This window comes from Meleagris gallopavo, chromosome Z (assembly GCF_905368555.1).
Source record: "Meleagris gallopavo chromosome Z, MGAL_WU_HG_1.1, whole genome shotgun sequence".
Taxonomy (NCBI): domain Eukaryota; kingdom Metazoa; phylum Chordata; class Aves; order Galliformes; family Phasianidae; genus Meleagris; species Meleagris gallopavo.
Genome location: NC_139435.1, coordinates 56,009,928 through 56,034,407, shown reverse-complemented (window position 1 = coordinate 56,034,407; position 24,480 = coordinate 56,009,928). Strand labels below are relative to the sequence as shown.

Genomic DNA, 24,480 nt, shown 5'->3' with positions numbered 1-24,480 from the left:
CTGTGAGCCAACATTCCAAGCACCATTCTGGGTTCCATTGCTATGGAAGTTTCCTTTGGACTGTAATGTGACCCTTTGTCATGGCAGGCCCAGGCAGGCAAGTTGGCAGGGAGGCCCTTGGACATCTTGCTTCTCCCAGAAATATCTGTCCAACCTCTCGCCCAAGGGCAGATCTCCTATATCCCAATGGGAGTTATGTCAGCATAAGGCAAAGGAGGTGCCAGTTGATTTCCAGTATCATCAGCTCCAGTATCATCAGAGAGTATATTTAAAGTCAGTCACAGCTTAGAATGTTAGCATCCAGACCTTTGTTCACCATCCACCACTTCTGGGAAAGGACTTCATTCTGTAGCAGCCTAAGGGACATTTTCCTTACTGCCGGTGGTAGAGCTTCTCTGATTTCAGAGGAGAGAAACAATATTTCCATTACCAACCTCTATGCAGAGTTTTGCTTGGTTAACCTGTCCTTGTTGCTTCCGGCACAGTTGCTTTCAAGGGATTATCCTCACCAGCTATGCCCAGATCTTTTCAGTCCCCACTGGGGTTGATTTCCCCAACTGGAGCTTGTGACATGGCCAGCCATCCCTGCAACAAGACCCCTCTGTGTGGTATCAACATCTTAGCCAGTTACGTCCCTTTGGAGGTGGAAAAGTACTGCAGGTTTGGCGACACTGCACAGCCAAGGCTATCCTCACTGAAGCGCTCTCTTAGCAAAAAGCCATGTCAGGATTTTGGATACTTCAAGCCAAGGGTCCTATCAGGAACAGACAAAGAGATCTGATTGACAATATTTCATTGAGAGTCACCCTGGACCATTATAATCTGTAAAATTGACATTCTGTTTGGAAATCTAATAAATAATGGTTATTTCAGCCCCAGCTCATCATGATGACCAAAGGCAGAAAGGTGTGTCTTTCCCATCTCTGAGCTTCATCCTCTGTGTCTAACTGTACCAGGCTGAGATGCAGATAGACTCCACAGACAACATAAGGATCACATCCCTTTTTTTGCAAATTGCATAAAAAGGGAATGGAACAGATGTCATATGCTGCTCCTAGTCAGAGAAAATTATTTTTAATTGTAGATTATGAACCATATGTTTTAGTTCAAAGTCCAGTGTCACTTTGAGCAAAAATCAAATATATCTACTCTATTTCTAGAGCTTGGCAGTACATTAAAAATTATGTTTGATACTGAATTTTTCCAAAGTATATAACAGTAATAAATAATAGAGAAATAAGAAAAAAGGTAATTGTAAAATATGTAGTGGTACTTCTCCCTGTACAAAATCATCTACCTGACATTTTTAGTCTCCATAGGCTAAAAAGTTTAATTAAAAAAGAACACAGTTATCAGATCACTTGCAGAAAATTCATTTCAGCACAAATTTCAAGGTGGAATCTGGCTCTCCTGGGGCAATGGTAATTCACTTTTCTGGCCTGACTTCTGGAAGCAGACTAAGCAAAGCAAAGGGAGAGTGACACTAAAGTAGACAGCTATGATCATAGAATTATAGAATCATTTGAGTTGGAAAGGTCCCTTAAAGGCCATCTAGTCCAATTCCCCTGCAGTGAACAGGCCACCTATAGTTGAATCAGGCGCTCAGAGCCCCATCCAGCCTGACCTTGACAGTCTCCAGGGATGGGGCATGCACCACTTTTCTGGGCAACCTGTGCCAGTGCCTCACAATCCTTACTGTAAAAAACTTCTTCCTTATATCCAATCTAAATCTCCCCTCCTTTATTTTGAACCCACCTCCCTGTCCTATCAGGATCTGTATGGTGACATTCTCTGCTTGGATAAAGCAACAAAACAAGGACACAGTCTCAAAAACAGGAAAGAATCAACAAGTTTGCAGGAAAATAACTGAAGATTATATTTATACATTTTATTTTGCCTTGAATTATCAGATATTTTAGTACATTTGGCTGCATTACGCAGAATAAACATTTTCTGAATGCCTACAAGGTTGTTTTTTTTTTTATTACCCACCCAAATCACATTACTGCAGTTTGACTTTAAGGCCGTGGTCTGCAAAATTAAGTAATTGAATTTAAGTGGGGAATAAAATCAGTGATCGATGCTGAAGTAGTTTCACTAATGTATTTTGGGGTAATTTTGCCAGCTGGACTGGTTCTTAATATAAATCAAGGACAGCCAAGCGCAGCTCATTGCTCAAAGAAGAAACGAGTCACGTGAGCAGACCCTGCAGCTCAGCACCACGTCGGCTACTGAAGTGCCACTGGGCGGACATGGGGGCAGCGGCCGCAGCATCATCCCAAGTAGGGTGTGCCGGGCGTGAAATGTCCTCACTTCCATTATACCTGTGCTGAATTAAATACACCGCTCTCCCAACAGGAGCCATGAGAATCACAGAATCATAGAATTGCTCAGGTTGGAAAAGACCTCCAAGATCACCAAGTCCAACCACAACCTAACCATACTACCCTAACAACCCTCTGCTAAATCACGTCCCTGAGCACCACGTCCAAATGGTTTTTAAATGCATCCAGGGATGGGGACTTCAACCACCTCCCCGGGGAGCCTATTCCAGTGCTTAACAACCTTTTCTGTAAACAAGTTTCTCCTGATATCCAACCTAAACCCCTAAACCAAATTCTCATCTCAAAGGTTCTGAAATAGCTAAAAGCCCAAGGCAATGAAAAAATGGCAGAAGATCTGCACCCTTGTGCTAAACAAAAGATGTTTTATTTTACAAAAAGGTGATGAAAAGAGAATGCTGGTCCTTTGAAGATGCAAGATACTACTCAGAAATACTAATTTCAGTTGTTTTGGCTTAATTAAAAAAAAACAAACAAACAACAACAAAAGAAAAAAAACCAGCCACAGAATGCCAAAAGTAATACATGTTTACCACATTTCCTACCACTATGGTAGGAAACGTCAGTGACAGATATTCTGGCAGACCAGGAATGCAGAAGAAAAAGTAATGCTGAACCGTCTGGGTGTTAAACCATCAGCCTCAGCTGCCTTTCTAAAGGAGATGCAATGCAAACCCTCTGCTCATAAAACCCAGGCCAGTAATACCGGCGATCTGAGTGAATGAAGTGAGCTAGTGACTGAAGCCAGAAGAGATGTCCACAAGTTACCATACAGAATGTGAGACACAACTTCAACTTTGCAGGTGTCCATCCTTCATTAGCATTCTTGGCTGTACTGATTTCTTTTGCACAGATGAAAAGGCTTCCCAGAAAATTCTCCTAAGAGAAAAACCTGGATGGTTCATACATATACCCTCTCTGCACTGCAACTTCTGAAACAGAAAAAGCCTTTCAGGGGCACCATAGAAAGGGAACTTGTGAGCTTTCTCTGCACCAGGAGAGTCTCAAGGGTAAGAGTGAAAGGAAACAGAGATTCCTTTTACCTGCTGCAAGCCATCTCTTGGTTAAGCCTGAACAGAAATGCCACTCCTAGAGAATCTTGCTCCAGAGTTATAATCAGAGATATATATTATATATATTATGTGTTCAGAGTTAGAATCACATATTTAGTGAGTTACAAAGGTAAATGCCAGCCTTGGCAATCAGGATGTACACAGGATGTGACTCTCCTGTCAGACTGCCCCTCTCCTTGTGAATTTTGAATCTTGTTGCTTTCAAACAGTGCCACTTCCCGGTTTAAATGAACCACTGCACTTCTAACAGAGATCAGAACAGTCGTGGTGTGGACTAAACACATTGCCTGAGGTAGGAGTCAGTGCAGTAACCCAGCCTGCGCTGCTCTAAGGGACTGAAGTCCTGGGGCTGAAAGTGAGGGACCTTGAGCCAGGAGAAAGTCTTTCCAAAACCTCTTCCATTTCAAGAGTACCTCAGCCAGTTCCAAATCCATTTACTCCTTGTGACTAAATCTGCTCAATAACCATCAAGCTAAAGCACACTGCAGGTATCTCCAGCAGCTCCCTGGTACAAACTCTGCTCATTATCAAGCTCATGTAAACCTCCTGCATTTCACACCTTTCTGTTTGCTGCTCATCACTTGTAACATTCCTCCCAGAGAGTTAAATAAAGTTTACAACCATGAAATAAACAGGAATCACTGTTGCCTTCTCAAGGCTGAGTGCACTGCTTACATCTAAAGTGAACTCCTCATCCAAGGGTCAACAGTTAATTTACTTTACTTATTAGCTGTGAAATCTCTCATGAAACCACACAGCCCTCCAGCTTCTCTCAAAGGCAGGTGATAGTCGGCTGCAGGTGTAAAAAAGGAAAAGCTTGAGCACAAAGAAACACGACAATTATTTAATCACTTGCACGCATTGCTTCCTGTGGTACTACAAATATTTGCAGAGCATCATCTCTGTCTTTCTTCAAATGCAGGATAGATGGCCATAATGTAACTGCAGTGGTTGGTTATTAAGAACACCTCCCTGCAGAGACTTGTGAAAGCGGTTTATGTGATGCAGCTTATACCTACCCCAACCACCTGAGATGCCCTTGAAATATAGCTCAAGGTCAACATGTAGTCTTCTGCAGGCAGTGCTGGCTCCTTTCAGATAGAGGGGTCCAACCTTTTGTCCTGCCTGGGCCATGCTGAGTGAAACGAAATTGCCTTGAGCTGCGTACACATATGTTGCTCTGAAAGTAATGTCTTGTATTTATTTCCATGGAAATTACAAGCAATACAAATAGCACAATAACACTATTTGATAGAGCAAATTTTCAGCTACCAATCACTATTTTTCAATACAATAGCAACCATTAGCTGTGCATTTTACCAGTGATGAAGAGCCTGCGTGCCACACTTGTAAAAATGTATAGCAGTGGAGTGACTCACTGTCACTGTTGACACTGCTGACACGTACTACCCATCACCTCACCATGCTCATCTTCACTGCTTGTTCTCCATAAACATACAGCAAGTGTTGATGAATGTCAGTGGATGCCCTTTTTTCCACATGGAGGACACATCTTTGCTTTATCCACACTTCCATGTCAGCTGCCATTCTGTCAGAGTGCCCCTCTGCTGCTATCTGTCACACAGCAACAACATGTGATGAGATATCGGTGGGAAGGTTCCACCTCTACTGCCATGCCACCACTAACCATAGCTGATGGTGTGGGCAAACATACTGAAATCGGAGGTATTACTTTTGGAGCAGCCCTCACAAAATAAACAATATCGTTATTATAAGTAACAAAAAGTATTTTAATTTTCAATATTTTTCTGAAAGAAAAAAAAAGGTACAGAGCCATAGAACTAGTGAGATATGTGACCTTGTTTTGGTGAAACTAATGCATCAGTCAGGTTAGATGCAGCAGATAATATCATTTGTGAGGTCTCAAGGTGTTTGTCAGAGATTTTTGGTGAACTCTTCCTCTACTTGATCCTTGACAACTGTTCACAAATATGCATATTGCCAAAAGGCGATGACATGAATAAGGTGTAGTTGTGAAGTGAAGCATATTTCTCCCTGGTAAAAGAGGGATTATGAAAGCCTGGTAGACAGACAGTGTCAGATTTTTGAGTTGAATATCTGATTGCAACTCTTTACACTGTATTTGAAAATTTACAGGCCATGTATTTCTACTAACTGAAACTGGTGTCGTAAACATAAATTAATGATTTTTTCGCAGTCTTGAAATCCATTCTCAAACTCCTTTATCAAACCAGAAAGCACAACTGCATATTCTTTGCTGTTCAGAGCACTGTGGTTAGTCAGTGTATCAAGATGCACACAATATTTGCCAGCCCTGGAGTCAGCACTGGCCAGCACTGTCCACCTCACCCCCTGACTTCAGTTGACACAGTGCTAATAGCACACTGATGGTTTGGCTGTTGCTGAGTGATGGGCTCCTCTGCATGGAGAGCTGCCGCCTTTAAACTGTGGGGTAGTTGGCAGGCCGCGCTGCCAGTCGGGCCCAGCTGTGTGTTAAATTTGCCTGCTTTGGCACAAAGCAGTTAGAGGTGCCCCTGCAGAAAGTGGTGCTTTTCAGCTTTAGGTTATGTTCCTCAGAGCCTATGAAAACCTGGGAAGAGCTCCAAAGCAACCCAGTGTTCCAACACTAACTGGACATAGACCCATCATCAGTTTTGTATTGAGTATCTGGAAAAACCTAGATTCACCTATCTGTCCTCAGGGTTTCTGCCAGTCTCTGCTGGTCCCATCCTCTCAGCCCCATTCATTCTGTCCCAGCTGTAAGCCAAGCTCACTAAAACTCCTCTGTACTCACAGGCTGCACAAAAAGAGCTCAGCTGGATGATGAGAGCTTTTCAAATTGATAGTCTGAAACTGGTCAGGTTGGAGGGAAGGCATCAAACATTGCCTCAAATTGAGCTCAGCTTCTGTTGTCCTTCCTACAATTCACAATTAGCTCAAGAAAATCGGCTACAGAGAATATCAATAGGGACAGTCCTAGAATGCAAATTGGCAGGGGGTACAGTGAAAACAACCATTAATTGCTTTTTGAGTGCTCTTTAAATGACAGCTCCCCACCCCCCCTCCCCTCCTCCCCACCTGCCACACAACAGAAACAGTCCACCTCTGGCTATGAACCGCTTCCAGGCTGCCTGGAGAGCCTGTCACTTGGAGGAGCCATCAGGTAGCTGCTGTGCTGCTGTTAGTACCAGCAGCATCCCCTGGCAGCTCAGCATGTACCTACTTTGTCAGCTGTAATTCATTATTCTTGCTCTGGAGAAACTGATTCCAGCCCTAGCAAAGACGAACACAAGAGGAGAGGAATCTATGCAAGTATAATAGCTTTCCAGAAATGATTCCACACTATCATGTTAAAGAGAATAAAACCAACAAAGCATATGGTGCTGATGCACCTGTATCACCTACCTCACAGTTTGTATTCTCAGCAAGGGACTTGCCAACAACACAGGAACAGTATTCTGCTAAAATTCAGCTGGATCCAAGAACCTAAACCAATTCAGTGCTGCCTTTTAATGTGGTGCAACCCGGTTAAAGGCTGTTTTTCTCATTGCTAGGGACCAAAGAGCAAGACATGTGAGGAGCGGCTGCAGTCCCTTGGTGTGCTCAGCACAGAACAGAAGAGCTGAGAGGGGCCCTCATGGCTGGCTGCAGCTCCTCACAGGGAGTGGAGGGCCACACTGAGCTCTACTCTGTAACAGGGACAGGGCCTGAGGGAACGGCATGGAGCCGTGTTAGGGGAGGGGCAGCTGGGGGTCAGGGAAAGGGTCTGCACCACAGGGCGGTGGGCATGGAACGGGCTTCCTAAGTGGGCACAGCCCTGAGCTCAGGGAGTTCAATGAGAGTTTGGACACCACTCTCAGACATAAGGTTTGAGTTTGGGATAGAGTTGGACTGGATGGTCCATATGGGTCCTTTCCAACTTCGGATATTCTACGATTTTTCTCTCTTATGGTGTCTTTCCTCTGTTAATGTAATAGCATATTGGAAATTGTTTAAAAAAAGAAGAAAAAAAAGATAATGCTCTGGAGACACTTGTGAACTCTGCACCAAGAAATCTGGTGTCAACTGCCATTCCCCTGCTCTCCTAGAAATGTTGCTTTATGTTTTTAAATGCTGCTCCAGTACAAGCACAAGAGATTTCTTAAGCACAAGAAGAAAAGCCTTAAAGTGATAGCATAAAAAATCTCTCAAAGGTCTCTTATGTTTTTAAATCCTTAACTTAAGACAAGTGTAACACAAACACAAAAGTTCAAGCAGGCAAAATTCTGAAATGCCAATTTAGGACAAGAAGTCAGTGGCCATCTGGCCCTCAGACTTAAGTGGCTGATGGTGGTGACCGGCTAAATTCCGTTGTGACACCATTGCCCATAGCTGAAGATCTGTCTGGAATTCCCTCAGTCAGAAACTAGACACGCAGCACTTGGCACACATTCTGAAGCACAAGGCCTGGCATACCTTACAATGCAACTTTTCACCCAACAATGGAGGCAGTATTACCTGTACAAGTGACAGTGACAGTCTGGGCCCCCACTCTTCTTGCCCACCTGCTGCAGCGCGCATTCTGAGCTTTCCACAAGTGTGTGCAATTTCCGTGCACAAGAGCACTGTCTGACCTGTGTTTTTTGTGTCCCATGTGTGTCAGGGATGACTCTGCCCGGTTAGAACACATATGAAACATCACTCCAAAGACAGTTTCTTTGCAGAATGAAATTACATGTACTCTGAAAACTGCACCAGCTAAGCCAGGGAACAGCCAGAACTTGGCAGTAAGCTGCTATGTGGCATACATCTCAGAGCTTTTAAAAGAATTTGAAAGACTTTTGAAGTCTGTTCGATGACTGAAATTTTATTGGAGAGATTATTAAAATGGAGTTCTGTTGTTTGGCAAAGCAGCCCTTTCCACATCAGCAGTGCAGCAGAGGCAGATGGCCGAGCATGGGAGGAAAGAACCCCAGTGAGGGTGAAAACAGAACAACTGTGATGGAAGGACATTCTGAAGAGGGATTGTCTCCAAAACAGCATTTGGGCACATGGAGCCAATGGTCCTTCAGCTCACAAATGGTTTGAATTTAGTTTATACAGGAACCAGAAAAGTAATTAATACCCTAAACTTGAACACCAGAGAAGAGCACAACTGGTGGAAGTGCCAGGTAAACGGACACAGCAGCCCGTTGTCTGAAATCAGATGTTCTACATCAGCTCTGAGCTACTCTAAGCAGTTGTGTTCCAGTTTCCAGTGTCCCCACACAGCCCTGTGATTATCAAGCATTACTGACAACTTTCTCTCCACAGCCTTCCTTGCACAAAGGACTGCACTTAAGGGATAGCACATAGATTTCTTTAAAGTGCTGCAGGTCCTCAAAAGCAGATTGGAAGAATTCAGTAGGCATGCTAAGGAGAGTTTTAGAAGTAATTTGCTTTTGTTGTGGTTTAACACAATGTAGATGGTGGTTTCAAATAGCTTATTCAAAATACCTTGTCAATTTCATTGCCTAGTTTTAAAAAGAAAAATCTTCCTGATGTTTCTGATACAACACCTGATGGACTTTTATGCTCTTTAAGGTTCAAGGCAACAGCTGCTAAATAACAAAAAAAATAAAGCAGAATTATAACTTCTTCAAGTTGGCATGTAAGTGAGAAAAACAAGTGTTGTGTTCCCAGTGCCCTGAATAATAGCCACACTAACCTCATTGAGCCCTCTGATAAGAAATGTGCCATCTGTGGGTCTGGCACTCACTCTTGCAGATATTTGGTTGCTTCTTTCCAAGTACAAACTGGGGAACTGCTTTGCTCAGAACACAAAAGCTATGTCAGGGGCTCCTTATCCTGTATAAGCCACCATCTCTGCAGAATAACCATGAAGTCCAACTGCCAGGCATTCAGCTAAGCTGAGACTGTGCATCATTGTCATCCATGTGAAGACAAATTGCAGCAACAGGCATCCTGAAGAACCCTTCCAACATGAGAAACGGGCAAAAACAAATTGTTTTTGCAGCACGAGGAACCTTTTTTCACCTCTATTTAATTCTGAACAAAGACAAATGTGTCCTTGGAAGATTTATCTTCTTTCCACTTCCAGTCCTAGGGATGTCTGAATGCACAGGAACTCAGTAGTTGCCAATAAATTTGCATTCCTGATCCTTAAAATAAATAGGCTGAGAGGTGGCAGCAGGACCAAAGCAATAGGAATGTCACAGGGCTGCACTGTCAGGCTTCAATGTCCCACTGACAGCAACTGGGGAGACTGGCACCCAGGGTCATACAGAGGCCTAAGCCCCCTGATGGAGGGATCTGCCCTATACATACATGTAGATATTATCACTATTTCCATTTTTCACTCAAGGTTCTTGAACAGTTTTTCAGGTTTATGCTGCAGGAGAGGCTGCTGTGAGCTTGAGGCCTGAGAGTTGCAGGAAACTCCCTCTTACAAGTTGCTGGGATCAGAATCAGTGGTTTAAACAGTCTTGCAAAAAAATGTAATCCTGACTTGAATTTTCCCAGTGCTCAGCTGTCTTCTTTGCCACAGAATTCTTCCAGTAGATAAATACATGTGAAGTTTAAAGGCCACAGCGTACATGGATATACACAGGTAAGTGCACTCTACACATGTTGTTTCTGGTGCCATTTCTGTGCTTGCCATTTCTTTGGCTTCCAGATAGAGGAGACTGTGAACATCAAAACTACTCTCTAGATCCCTAAAGACCTGTACCATCAATCTGTTCTTTGATCGACAAAATAAACTAAAACCTGTAATTTCATCCACTTTCTGCTCCATCAAGCATGTACATCTCATTTGGTGTATTCAGAGGACAACCTTTCAGACTTGCAACCCACTACTGAGAATAGAGCGCAGCTTTGTGTGCTGGACTGAAGTAATCAATTTTGGAAGCAGATTCAGAGGGTTAAGGACAAACAGTGACTAATCTGCCAGCAGGATTGCGTGGGGGATTTAAACAGCACCTCAAGACAGATTTTGCTCCAGTACGGACTGACTGAAAGCTGACAGAATTCAACAGGCCTCACTGAACCCCAAATTTGGCTGTGCTGCCTAGAAGCCACACTGAAAGCAAGCACAGTGTTGTAAGCAGAACACTGCTCAGCATTTGTGGGTTTTTTTGCTGCACTGCCCGGATATCTCCTACCGTTCTAAAACAAGCTGAAAATGGATCACCAGCTGGCAAGGAACACAGATTCAGAATAGAAAATCTTCGCACAGCGAGGTAAAAACAAGTACATCAGCCTCAAGAAAATCCAAAAGCTTTTCTAGATCAGCAGGCAGGTATATAACTTTCATGCCCATTGAGCAAGAAGCTGGGCTTCAGCATGATGGAGGAAAAAAAAACAAGAGGCTTCCTGAATTACAATTCTTATGGTGAAAAATAAATCTCAACATCCAACCTAGTGCTAGGGTAGCACATTTTTCTGAGCCTGATCTAGGATAATATGCCACAAGCTGTTGTTCCATGTGCACTGTAGCACTGGCATTCCCTGGGCTATAGCTGTCTGCCATGAAGGAGGTTCTGCAGAGCAGCATCCTGCACAGCTCGGAATCCATCAGACCAGCCTGCAGAGGCTGAAGACTGGCCAGGGGCAGTCCTCCCACACAGCGTCCCAATGGCCTCAATGGGGCTTGGAGAAACCTTGACCAGCGGAAGCAAGTAGCAGCATCCCTGCTTAATTTTGGCTATAAATTATGTGTGAGCAGATGGGATAAATCTGTTGTAAGATCTGGTTATGCAGAAATGCTCTCCTCCTGAGAGCAGGCCTGAAGCAGAGCTGCTCTGCATCCCACTGTTAATATAGGCTCACTCTTCTGATGACACCTGTCAGATGCATCCTGAGGACACAAGCAAGGCCACCTCAACCTCCACTTTCCCAGATGGAAGCACATTTCACTCTTCACTGTTACAGCCAGAGAAGATAGAAATAAGACAAAGGGTTGTCCTTATAGTTGATTCACCCCACCCACTGCCTTGCAAATGTGGATCAATAAGAATCTTACCAAGGAAAAAGAAACAAAAATCCGGAGAGCAAAACAATACAGAAATGTGTGACTAGCAAGCATCACACTATCTGTAGACACTGCCTACTGCATCCACTGGTCTGCAGATAGACAGTAGCAGACAGCAACAGGTTGATCCCAAAGCTCTGCAGTTTTGGTCAGATGAACAGTCCAACATTGTCCTATTACTGTAAATTGTCCAGAAGTAAAAAAAAAACAAGCAGGACATTTGCAGCTATGTCTGTTCAGAACCCAATAACACACAAAGGAAATGCATGTGGCTAAAGCAAATGTGCACTGTCAGTGAAAAGAGCCCTGCTCTAATGCTCCAGCGTGTGCTCAGGCTCCACGATTCATTGCACTGCTCAGTCTAGGAACAAACAGCAGCTTTGCTGGACAGTTACAACTGTTTTTTCTGAAGAAAGAAAGACCCTATTGCTATTTATAGCTGTGTTTGCCTTCAGACCACGCAAGTTCCAGGGCAAAACACAGCTCTTCTTACAAAGAAAGCATAGCTAGTGTAGTAGTCAGAAAAGAAGCCCAAACAGGATAAAAGCACATTCCTATGGCACTGTAGAGCAGAACTGCTGGTCACTGGTGCCAGAACAGCTCTACCACATGGGTGTCACCTCTCACAAATAAGCATGTGCTGCTACAACACTCAGCAGCCCCCAGACCAGGAAAAGCGGCCAAGGGAAGATGAGCAAAGTTGGTGAGGCTTCTTCACATCCAGCAGGGAGGGCTCACCACAGTGACAAGGACAAGCAACCCAGGGAAACAAAGGAAGCAAGGCCAAGGAAGTAAGAGAATCAAGACAGGTTTTGGGACAATTTGCTAATATCACAGAATCACACAATTGCAGGGGTTGAAGAGACCTCAAGAGATCATGGAGCCCAACCCTCCTGCTTTAGCAGGTTCCTTACAATAGATCACACAGGCAGGCATCCAGACAGGTCTTGAATATCTCCATAGAAGGAGGCTCCACAACCCTCTGGGCAACCTGTGCCAGTGCAGCATCATCCTTACCATAAGGACACTCTTCTGCATGCTTGTATTGAAATTCTTACGTTCAAAATTTAGGCCACTGCTCCTTGTCCTGTCACTACACAATACTGAGCCTGGGTTCATCCGTTTGCCCATTAAGTATTTATAAATATTAATCAGATCCCTCGAATCTTCTTTTCACCAGGCTGAACAGACCCAGGTTACACATCCTGAACAGGAGATGCTCCAGGCCCTTCATTATCTTTTGTGGCCTTCTGCTGGGCTCCTTCTAGGAGATCCCTGTCTTTCTTGAACTGGGGAGCCCAGAACTGGACACAGTACTCCAGATGTGGCCTCACCACAGAGTAAAGAGGCAGAGTAAAGGGGGATGATTACCTCCCTCAACCTGCTGTCCAGAGTTTTTAATGTATCCCAGCATACCATTGGTGTTCTTGGCCACAAAGACACACTTCTAGCTCATGGCCAACCTGTTGTCCAGCATATCACAGTCATGATATTGAGGCATCAGTCAAATATAGACGATGCTGAAAGAAGAAAACCATATTGCAATTCAGAACTGAGAATTTCCTGTAAGGTTACCCATCATAGAACTCCCACTCTCTTGGTAGTAACTCTTCTCACGTGTTCAGCTTGAAACGCTCAAAACTCACTAACTTTCTTAAAGTTTTGTGAATCACAATGAAACTATGTAAACTTTTTGTGAGCCTGAGGATCCCAGAATCCCGAAAGCTCTTGGAGAGCGAAGGTGAAGCAGTCATTGGTCTACCAAAATGCATGCATGAAACAGAAGAATGTATCTTTTCTAGCTGATGTGAAAGCAGAACCAGAAGACACATTCTGCTTGACATCCATGTTCACTAATATATCATTAGTCTCTTTCCAGACACTCTGGGAATCAAAAAACACATTTCTCACAAATCCAAGTAACACTGTCACAATCCATTGCAGCTGTTTACAGAGACATTGCTCAAATGGGAACACAAAAACTTTCAGAGAATATATTATGCTGTGAAACACAGACTAAAGCAGCCAGTTCTGCAGGCTGCTGAGAACTAGCAGACCCACACAGAAGTAGCAACAGTATTTGCTGCATCAGCAGTCAGCATTTTTCACAACAGCAATGGTGTGATCTTCGCGCACCCAGAATCAGAGATTTTGTGCTCTTGTGAATAAAGCAGGCCAAACTCAAGGCAAGGGACAGTAAACTTTGCATCCAAGGGGAGAATAACTAAATAAATAATATTAAAGGCTTCCACGAAAATGAAACTTTCTGTTCATCAAGTGTGGGAATGAAGGACTGCATGCTATGGACAGAGGCAGAGAACAAGAACAAGGCTTGTAAGGGCATCATCCTGCCATTGGAATAACCCAGTCAACCTTACCACTGAAGGCAGTTGCTTGGATTTATGTTTTGTTCTTATTTTCATAGAATATGAACATATTCTATGTAAATAGAATATGTACATTTAGGTACATCTGCATACAAGATATGAAGCACAGATGTGCCTAATTCAAGCACAATCAATACAAAATCTCTAAACAATGAAAGTGCAAAAATAATGTGAATAACTACATGTATTTACACCGCTATGGCCCTCATCCTACTCTTCGTAGAGAGTACACCTGTAAACTTTTTTCTCTACCAGGTCCAGGTAACTGCTTGAATTTCTAGTGGAAAAGCTAATTGAGAGGACTTTTGAAAAAACAGAGGAAAAAAAAAAAAAAAGGCCAAATGCATGAAAGACATGCCAGGACTTTCCACACAGCCATGCAGAGTTGCATTGTGTTATAACCCCATCCAGATATACTCATATATTCAATTAATATATTTTATCTTTTTCTGACTACTCCTATCTCAAGAAACTCACAGTCATTGTACAAAAAGAGATATTCTTCTTGTCAACACTGACTAATAGCAAAATACTCAGTTAGTGGAAGAAGTTCTTCATGTTGGATTACATTCTGGGGGAAAAATGTAGTTTGCTGCTCATTAGCTATAGGACAGATCTATGTTTTCAGGGCTAGCTGCACAACTATTAGCACAGTTTCTTACTCTTAAGCTTAGGAACTTCACAGTCAAACAGGAACCGTTTCTGCTGTCATTTAGCAGATTAGCATCGTGTTCAAGTAGCAACAAGAGGAGTTAGTTCTACCCCATCATGTGTTTCTGTTGTTCAGGTTTTCCACAATCCACAAAGCAAGCTAGTTTTAAATGACTCATTTCAAACTAACATAAAGTACTGATAATAGACGTTAAAAGTCAAATAATTTATTTTTTTTTTATGTCCAAACCAAAGCCAGAGAACATTTTGAATTACTACAAGTATATTTTACATGGAACAATATGAAACATTGACTTCTAAAACAATTTTTGCAACAAGTATTTCAAAAGTCACATGTACAACAGATGCTGATGGCATTGCTTTAATCATTCCTTAAGTGAGGTATACACGTTAAGTTAATCCCCATGTAAACCTGAGCAATTTCTCCATGACATAGATGCCAAAGAAAGAGACCACAACTTGTGTGCAGTGTTACGTTGCTATAAACTTTTGCTTGTATAAGAGAAGCAGAGGTTTTCTTTTCCTAGCTACTCCAGTGTATACAGGGATCAGAAAATCTGTAATCACACAGGCATGAAATAGAAGCCCTCTATTCTACTCTGTTCTAGCACATCATCTCTGCACTCCTGGAATAGCTGCTGAAAATGTAAGAAGGGTAGAAGCAAGCTAAACCAGGGCCATCACAGGTTTGTTCAGTGATAGATGAGAGCAACCAAGAGCATGAAGTAGAGGGAAGTGTTAGAATCACAGAAAATGAGACCATGGAGGATTTACAAGAAGTAACACTTGCTCAGAAGAATTAGTGCTAACATTTACCTACTTTTAAGTGACTACATATAGGCAAAGGGACCCTTTTAAGGTGAGTGTCTCATGAGGGTGTTTACATGAAGCTAAAGCGGTGGCAAATGGCTGATCTCCTCAGGGCAATTACATATTGGTACTATCAGTGCAAGTATGAGCTATATGTCAGAACCTCTGACTTCAAACCAGCCCACAGTTGCTGGCAATTGCATACAAGCCAATAGCAAAAAAAAAAAAAAAAAAAAAAAAAAGCCTTAATAGTTCTCTCAGTATATAGACAGCAGTACACAAGCTATGCATTTGCATTACTGCAAAGATACTGCAAGAAATTCAACTACTGTTTTCCCATTTAATGTAGTATCTGGACTAGGTATTTTAATTAATTTCAGCTAAAAAAGAAAACTCTGCATCTATGCTCTGCTCAGGAATTTAAATAAATCTCAGGGACCTTGGGCAGGGGAGGAGGAAAGCTCATGAATTTACCAAGATGGCAAGCACCAATATTTGCCAAATACCACAATAGATCATTTTTTCCAAAGGCAAAGTATATTTGGGTCATAGTAAGTTTCCTATAGGCAAGAGAACTTTCTTCCTAGCAGCTCACAAAGAGGTGACACAAGTGTGACAGTCCCCAAATTAAAATCAAATATGCATGGATATTCTTTGTAATTTGACATGTGACGCTAAGTCACGTCAAATCTTTCATCTAGAATGCTGCAGTCTGCCCTTGTGCATCAGCATCACCAGGCAAAGTCAGACTGAAAGCAACACACAGTTCTCATAAGTACATTTCTATCTACAAATACATATAGACATCAGGGTAACTATGTTTTTCCTGCATGCAGCTGAAGCCATTTCATTTCCTAGCTGGCAGTTATATGCCATATGTTTGTAACAGGCACATCACTGCTCTGAGCAGTGGGGTAATACTTCAGGCCATGCTTTTGTTTGTTTTGAGTAAAATGGGTTATAGACATATCGACTGTGACCATGTCATGCCACAAAATTATTTATTGTTTCAGTCATGCTGGGTTGGTCAGTGCCATGATATTAGGCTGACTAGCTCCTTATATTCCCGAAGGAAAAAATGGGACAATAACTTCCAGCTTGACAGGATTTCAGTTAGTTTCTCTGCTTTTATTAACAAGCATATAATATTAATTGGCAAAACACTGAATACAAGCTTCACTATCATAAAATCAAAACATTAAGCAGTAATCCAAAAAGGCTTATTCAGACAAAACTAGCCACCAATAGTACAAAAATTACACAGCAACACAAAGCATAAAAAATTGTAAACTTTCAAATGAATCTAAGCCAAAAATATGGTTTTACACTGTGACAGTTTCAGTATCTTTATTATGCCACATGAGAGAATAAAGGCTTAGTGGTTGCACTGGCTTATTGTCCCTCAACTGTAAAATAATTTTGTTGCAGAAGGAAAGAACAAACTCTCCTTTCTTTGAATAAGTAACTTGAATTTAAGGTTCTAGTAAACCTATGTTTTCAGTTTCAAATAAAAATTAATTATGCTGGAACATCATTCCAGCCTTTAAAAATCAAGACTCCATCCTCCAGCCACAGCTACCATCACCTGAACGAACCCTCTGATCTCTGCAGAATCATTCAGGCTATTTGCAAAGTTAGCTATATAAGCACTCATGAAACTGGACATTTACTTCCCACCTTCTTACCACTCAACTGGGTAGGCCACTGTGGCTTTGAAAGATTTTCAGGAAGCTCCACAGATGAAACATGATCAAATAGCAAGACTGGAGCTTTAATTTGTATACAAATAAATCATAAATCCATAGTAAAATATTACTATTAGCTTGCCACAGAAAGCAAGTTTCTAGAAAGTATTTGTACTGATTGCAAGTTTTCATGAAAGCAGAGATTGAAGTATTGTTCCCATCTTCCTTAATGTTCTCTCTATAGTTTTTACTTCAGCAACAGATGCCAAGACCTCTCAGATACAGTTAATTATATCTTACGCACAGATTCTGGTGTATAGGACACTTTTTTTTCTCCTCTTATCAACTTCATGCAAAGGAACTGAAGCATTAGCATCTCCAGTAAAATATCCAAACTGAAGTTATCACCTGAGGAAGTAGAGAAACTAGATTTTTCTGTACAGTCCAGCCTTCTGTACAAAATGCATCTTAAGTATCGTTGAGAGTACTAACTTATAGTATATAAGCTTACTAATATTCACCTGCTGATGTACAGACTGGTTGGCTTTTTCCTATTATATTTAGCTTAATGGTAAGATGCATCATGCTGTAAAGCAGGCTAGTTGTATGGTTACATTTACCATCCAGTCGGAAAAAATAAAAATACATCCATCTCCTACAACTAATTATGTTCTTATGAAGACAAAAGAGCCAGATAAGCTTTCAAAGGCTCATAGCCTATTGGAAAAAAATAGCACCATCGTAGTTGTAGTCTGATATTTTTTATGGTCCCATTATCCCCAGAGATTATAGTGTTGTGTACACTATTGCACGACCAAAAAAAATAAATATTTTCAGATTTGATGGTACACAAAGATACCAGACATAACAATGGCACAAAACATTTTCAGATAGGCTGCAAGTCTTGCCGATTGCTTCCACAGTTCACATTAAGATTTCTTGCAAGATCATTTATTTTAGAATATTGCTGACAGACAGTTCTTGTACTCAGACAAATTTAAATCCCGCACTTCACTCTTAAAATAAAATAAAGAACAAATAAAAAAATAACCTTCCCAGAACAACAGTCCCAAATAAAACCCCGTTTGAACAAATCAAAAATTCCATCTACGTTCCTTTTTAACGGTAAGTAGATGCTACATTTACATTTTAAACATATGCCTAATAAATGCATGTTTCAAACCTATTGCACAAAAACATAAGTAATGTTCTTTATCCATACAAAACAAAAACATACAAACAAAAGCTAGTTAAACTCGATGTAAAAGGAAGAAGCTTGTAAAAACATCTTACAATTTCATTTATATGCCCGTACATAAGGTTGGACCATTGAAATCAAAAATACTTGGATGGTAAAATAAGACAGAAGGCTTAAAATAGAATAAATAATTTTATAGAGTTAACTTTTAACATCCCAAATCTTATTTAAATTTAATATCATATATTCTATCTGAATTCTGTTTTTAATGAAACTATATTCAATGAGACTCTGAGCATGGGTGATTCATCAGTCTCATTGCTGCTGAGGGTAACGTAACAAGATACTTCTTTACTGCAATTATTTACCAGCGTAAGCAATTGTGAAAACTACTTCACAGTAGGGCCATCTTGACAAAATCCAAAATAAACTGAGTATGATCTCACTAGGACAGAGAGAGATCTATGCTGAGTCTAACTTTCCGTTCAAGTTTGAACAGAACTCCGGTTCCTATATAATCTTGATATAAATTAACTGTCTCTTAAGCTTCGCAGAAGTGAAACAGAGCTCTGACCCAAAGGAGGCCTCCCTCTCAGTTCAATTCAATTGCATTGTCGTTTTCTAGTAAGGCTAGAGTAAATAAATATGTGGTCCAGACACAATCCCAACCCCTCCTGAGGGAAAGAATATCTATAGCAATGATGCTATGACATATGATTTAGAAAAATAACTGGGATTTCTCTTATATTTTTCCTTTTCTTTTTACTGAAGAGGCTTTATCAAATTAAGGACATTGAAAAAGCAGTTGCACACAAATGAGGAAACAAACAAACAAACAAACCAAAACAAAACAAACAAAAAAAGCATTTGTAGGTATTAATACTGCCTTGAATTTACCTATCTATATAGTAATCAACAGAATTTTCAATATACTGGTAGCACCATTATATATTCAAGTGATTCTAAAGAGAGCTACAAACTTCCAAATACATATTTTGTACTGCAGATTATTATAGCAAGAGAAAGATTTGAAAGGCTTCTGAATTTGCTTTTTTGCAGCTGAGTTCTCAGCTGTACAACTGAGTACAAATTAGTACTGTTCCAACTGCGGTGGAAAGTGGTAAAATCCTAACACGCTTTATAAGCACTGCTTCAGAGTCTAGATGTACAAAAGCTTTCCACAGTACACTCCTTCCCAGGTAGGCAGATCTCACTCAGGAAGCATGTGTGTACATAAAGAGTGTGTATATATCCACACACGTACACATACAAAAACCACCTTAATCAACGTACTCTCTGTGAGCTTTAATTCTACGTCTACATCAGGTGCAGAGAGTGGCCCATTCATAGGCCTGTTTATACTCTCAGTTCCTCACTAGCTACAGCTCGTCCCTTATTTACGGGGGAACGCTAACAGCATGAACAGCTCCAGAAGGGCCCAGCATGTTAATCTGCATGTGCATTTGTAACACCTGCTTTCAGTGTTTTCATTAAAGATTGTAAAAAGACAGACTCTTGATCTCATCTGCTAATTCGTGTTAACCAAAGGTAAAAGCTGAAATAGGTTTGAGCTGGAAATGGCAGAACAAAATTGGAGCCGAGTTCTGATCCCATTGCTCACAGGTGCATGCATGCTCACACCAAAGGCCTGGATATGGAGTTCTGCCTAATGCAAGCATTCAGTCTACCTATCATCTTGCCCTCACATTTGCAGCCTTTTTTAGCATTTGCACCTCCCTTATATCCCCATATTTCAGCAGGCTCCCTTTTTTTCTCTGCCTGCATACCTTTTGCTTTACTTCCCATTCCCATTACATCTGTGACTATAAATAAAAATGAGAAAGATATTTTATCTTTGCAAAGATAAATAGAAAATGGAGCATCCCTTCTGCAGCAGCACAGCTAAGAAAGGAGGGCTGAAAACTCCAAAGAATGAAAGTGCAGGAGATATGCTAAGGAATGTGGTGCTTTGAAAGCTCAAGAAGGTGACTTAAAATGCTGAGATAAACCTCTTGCACTATCAGCTTCCTGTTATCAGTAATAAATTATACTTTCTTGCTGAAGAGAGGAATAAGCACAGACAGACAAAGCAAGGCAGTTACAAGCAAGCTTACTTTCTTATCCAAAGGCAGTTTATAAAAAATAATATATATAGCAGCTAGCATTTGCAGCTGATTGGAAAACCCTTCCAAAAGTTAGAAGGTTAACTGTTTCTAGATATTAATAGTATGTTTGGAGTTCTAGATAACTCGACACGCTGGCAGCCAAACGCTCTTGTCCTATATGTGCTATACAGTATACAGCTTGCAGAAATCACTTTCAACTCTGTTTTTAAAAAGGTGACAATTTCAAAAAGCCTTACAATGCAGTGAACACTGCTAAGTGCTATTGAGGGTGCATTCCATAACACAGTCATGTGGGTATATATATGTACACACATACATGACATTTATGTTACCTTGCATCTGTTAGGGCTGATGCAAGTACTGTTATCAATTAAGGCCAGAAGGTGTGAAAATAATCTTGTCTGACCCTCCAAAACAGTAAGTAATTGTACTAAAGAAAACAGAACTGTTTCACAAGAAAATAGGTGAAGAAAATACAAAGCTGTTACTAAAATATAAAGCTGCTTCTACTTCTCCAAGGAATTTTTAATCAGTGAAAATTGTGCAATATCACCCAATGTTGTTCAAGAGCCAGCGTTTCATTAGCCAGAGAGAATAAGTTCTCTTTTCAGTAAAAACTGATTTCTGCAAGCCACAGCAACATAAGAAATGTTTATATATATATATTTATATATATATATATATTTAAAGTTCATAAACCTAGCACTTTTGAGTATTTATCATTATGTGGTGCAATATATGCCACCGCAAAATATCAGGGCACATTAAAATCAGCTGCAGAGATTACTATTAATCTTACCAATCACCATGCAAAAAAGAGCGTTAAAACTTTACTAAAACAGAAACTAAGGGAGAGCAACAACTGGATAAAACCAACAAATAAACCCATTGTTTTCCCAGATTTTCAAAAGTTTTCAATGCAGCATAATAAATATCACCAGTCACTATATCATTAGTTATGTTCAATGACCCACAGAACTTGATTAAAGCCAATGCAATCAGGCATACTATATAAGACAAGAACACTTTGCAAAAATATATTTTTAAATATTCAGAATGTGAAAAGTAACTAAATGCAACTTGGTGTCAAAAGCAACATTTTAAAATCACCCCATAACATTCTAACTTATTTCTGTGTAACTGTAAGAGATGAGTCAGGCTGAGCTACATGAAACTGTGAAGTGTTTTCAATATCTGTAAACCTAGTGCTGGTAGTGTCTTGTTGAGTTTTGATTTTTTTCATATAAAATAAGTATAAATATTTTCTGTCCAGAAATCCAGATAACACATCCCCAGGAGAAATATTCAGAAGGACAGTCAGCTATGAAAGCACTACAGTCTTCCAAAATTATACGGCTGATTCATATCATATGTGATTAGTGATGCACTAAGAAGGTGCCAGATGATAGTCTCTGCAAAAAGCTCTGTCCAGAAGGACAATAAAGTTCTTCTACAGCAAGTCCATTTTGGGTCTGTAATGTAGCAGTAGAGGTGCTTTCTGCAAGACAGAAATATAAGCTAAGTTAAGAGACAAAGCCAGAATTCATCTTTCCAGTAGATAAAACTTTTGTTTCATAAACCAACGCTTAAACAAACTATCAGAATAGCTGTCTGATCAGTCAAAATTGCATCAAGACAAGAAGGAATTTCATCTGTGAAACTCAAATCAAATGGAGAATCCGTTCCCTTTTGTCAGGAATAGATCACCTTACAATCAGTTCTATCAACACTATTTAACTCAGGAAACCTACTAAGAGAGAAATGCAAATGCCTAGAATATATACTTATACTGTGTATAAGAACACAGTACTTCATATATTTAATAGTTCAATTCCTCTTCTGTGAATGTATCCACTGTTTCTTTTTCTACATAGGTAAACTTTTAAACTTCTAACATCTGCAACGTGTCACATCAAGGAGTAGCTCACCCTGCAAAGAATCATTTCCATTTGTTCCGGAGCCCCTATGAGTCTCATCTTACTCTCTCCACTTATTTCAATTAAGATGTCAGTACACAGTTGCCTTTTCCATTTGATTCAAAAGTACACAAATCTCCATGATAAAGATAAATAGTAGATCAATTTGATGCTCTTGTTCAATTATTTATTTTTCATAAAAATTCCTAGCATTTTTTTCTTACATTAGGATTTAAATCCTCACAAATTCAGTTATCTTACAATTCATCGTTGTTTAAAGTTCAGCACAGTATTATCCCCAGTAACCTACACTGAACTTGAGGAATCATCCATCAATCTCTAATCACACAGAACTGTAAAGGCTTTCTTAAATTATTTGTGATTAATCTGACTTTGCTATCCCAAATAGCCATAGTATTGTTATTGAGCTATTACTGCATTTTCAAACCTCTTTCCTGATCACTCAGGAACAAATTCTAGTAGGATTCTAATTGTGAATTCTCTGCAAATCAGAGGCTGACCTCTGCCTTCTATCTGTATCTGTATGCAGCTGTATGTAGAAAAAAAACTGTTTTACTACACACAGAGAAGGAGACACTTTCCTACTCCCACTTGCACATCTTTCAGACAGTCACCCACAGCCACGAGGTGGTTCTATCTCAGTACAGACTGTAAGCTTGGGCTATGTTTCTTGTCCACTATTCCACCTCTTATTTCAAAGAGCATCAAATACACATACAGTGAATCTGTAGGTGTGACGATTCATAAGTGCCCAAATTTGCAATTTGTTCTTACATCTATTTCACATGAGATGCTATTATTAATGTGATAACTAACACTTATATTGAATGCTCCACTTTATTATTCAGCTGCAAAGGGGCTGTTTAGAGAAACAACAATCAGTAAGTTAAAGATGTACCCAAACACATTTAACGTGCCATGTTTATGCCTACTAAACACTGCTGGAATTCTCCTTAATTAAGGCAGGCAAGCACTGCAACTACTCTTTCTCCCTGAGAAATAAAGTTATCCTGTTCAGCTACAGGAAAGAACCATTTTGAAAATTTCTGCCTTTCCGGTATCACAGTTCCTTTCCCCGCCTACATAGAGTACAATCAGTTTCACCTATCACAGCTAAAATTAATACTTTCTTTTAGCTTCCAATTAATTTGCCAGAGTTGATCACAGTTTGATAGCTGACGCGACAAACCATTTTCCCTTGTTGGTTGTATTTAATCGAATTTAATACTTACTGTTTAAAAACACTGCATTAGATAGCTATGAGGTTGCAGTTATTGCTTTGTAACTGTGAGTGCCACATATTTTAAAAACATTCTTAATCTAGACATTTTATGATTTATTTGAAATCACTGTCATACCTTAAATCTCCATCTTGTAACAACTACAAACTTGAGCGTGTGGTCCTTGCCAAGAATCTCTTCATTGCATAATATGTCCAGCTGGCAAAACAAAGAAGACAGTTAATGTGTTGAGACACAATCTGTGAAATGTTTTTTCAAACAATACTACAAATGTTAGGCATGATTTCTTTTCTCCAAAGACGACGGAACTATTCATCCTGCAGTTGCTCTGCAGACAAAAGTAGTTTTAAAAAAGAAAACAATGTTTTTTTCTCAAAATAGAAGTGCTGTACCTGTCTCTAATGCACTGCACGAACTGGACTTAACTGTTTGTTTGATTTACCTTCCCAAGCAGTGCTAATGCCCTCTTCCCAAAAGCTTTACATCATTTTATTGGGCATTCTAAAAATCTAGCAAAACTCAGCCCTTGAATAACTTGCAGTAAGCAAATGCCTAAAACTTAACGCTTGCTATCACAAATCAATTTCCTGGCCCTAATACACTAACTGCACCACAATTTATATATCCTATAAGAAAGTGGGAGAGGTGGCAGAAGAATAAACAGTACCTGTTACAGTTTGTTCCTTCATTAGGAAGGATAATAGGCTGTTACATCAGAGGCTACTGGCATGGGACAGGGGGCCTTGAACACAAAATCAAAGCTCTGTCTTAAAAAAAATGTCTAATTTAAAGGGGAAAAAAAATCCCCTTTTGAAACAGTGATGCTACTGTTGGGCACCAGCCACAATTCAACAGCTTATAAACCAGATGAGGACAAGAAAGAAGATGCTTCAGTTTTGTTTCAGGTAGCCTAGGTAAGTTGGGGGGCACAAAAATAGAGTGGTGTGAAATTAGAGAAGCTGGAATGCAAAAACAATACAGATACAAACCAGCTGCTGAGAAGTTTGAGTAGAAAA

At 40.4% G+C, this 24,480-nt stretch overlaps 1 protein-coding gene across 3 annotated transcripts in view; it reads right to left on the bottom strand.

Annotated features, from left to right (window-relative positions):
* Window positions 1-14,657: 14,657 nt before the first annotated feature.
* The window catches only part of PCGF3 (polycomb group ring finger 3), a 64,736-nt gene continuing 54,913 nt past the window's right edge, over window positions 14,658-24,480 (bottom strand). For all 3 annotated transcript variants that reach the window (XM_085213981.1, XM_085213984.1, XM_085213983.1), the window contains 2 exons: window positions 23,582-23,662; window positions 14,658-21,784 (listed from right to left, as the gene is read on the bottom strand). In XM_085213981.1, the coding sequence (XP_085070107.1) occupies window positions 21,737-21,784; window positions 23,582-23,662 (129 nt within the window). In that variant the 3' untranslated portion in view covers window positions 14,658-21,736. The remainder of the gene's footprint in view (window positions 21,785-23,581; window positions 23,663-24,480) is intronic.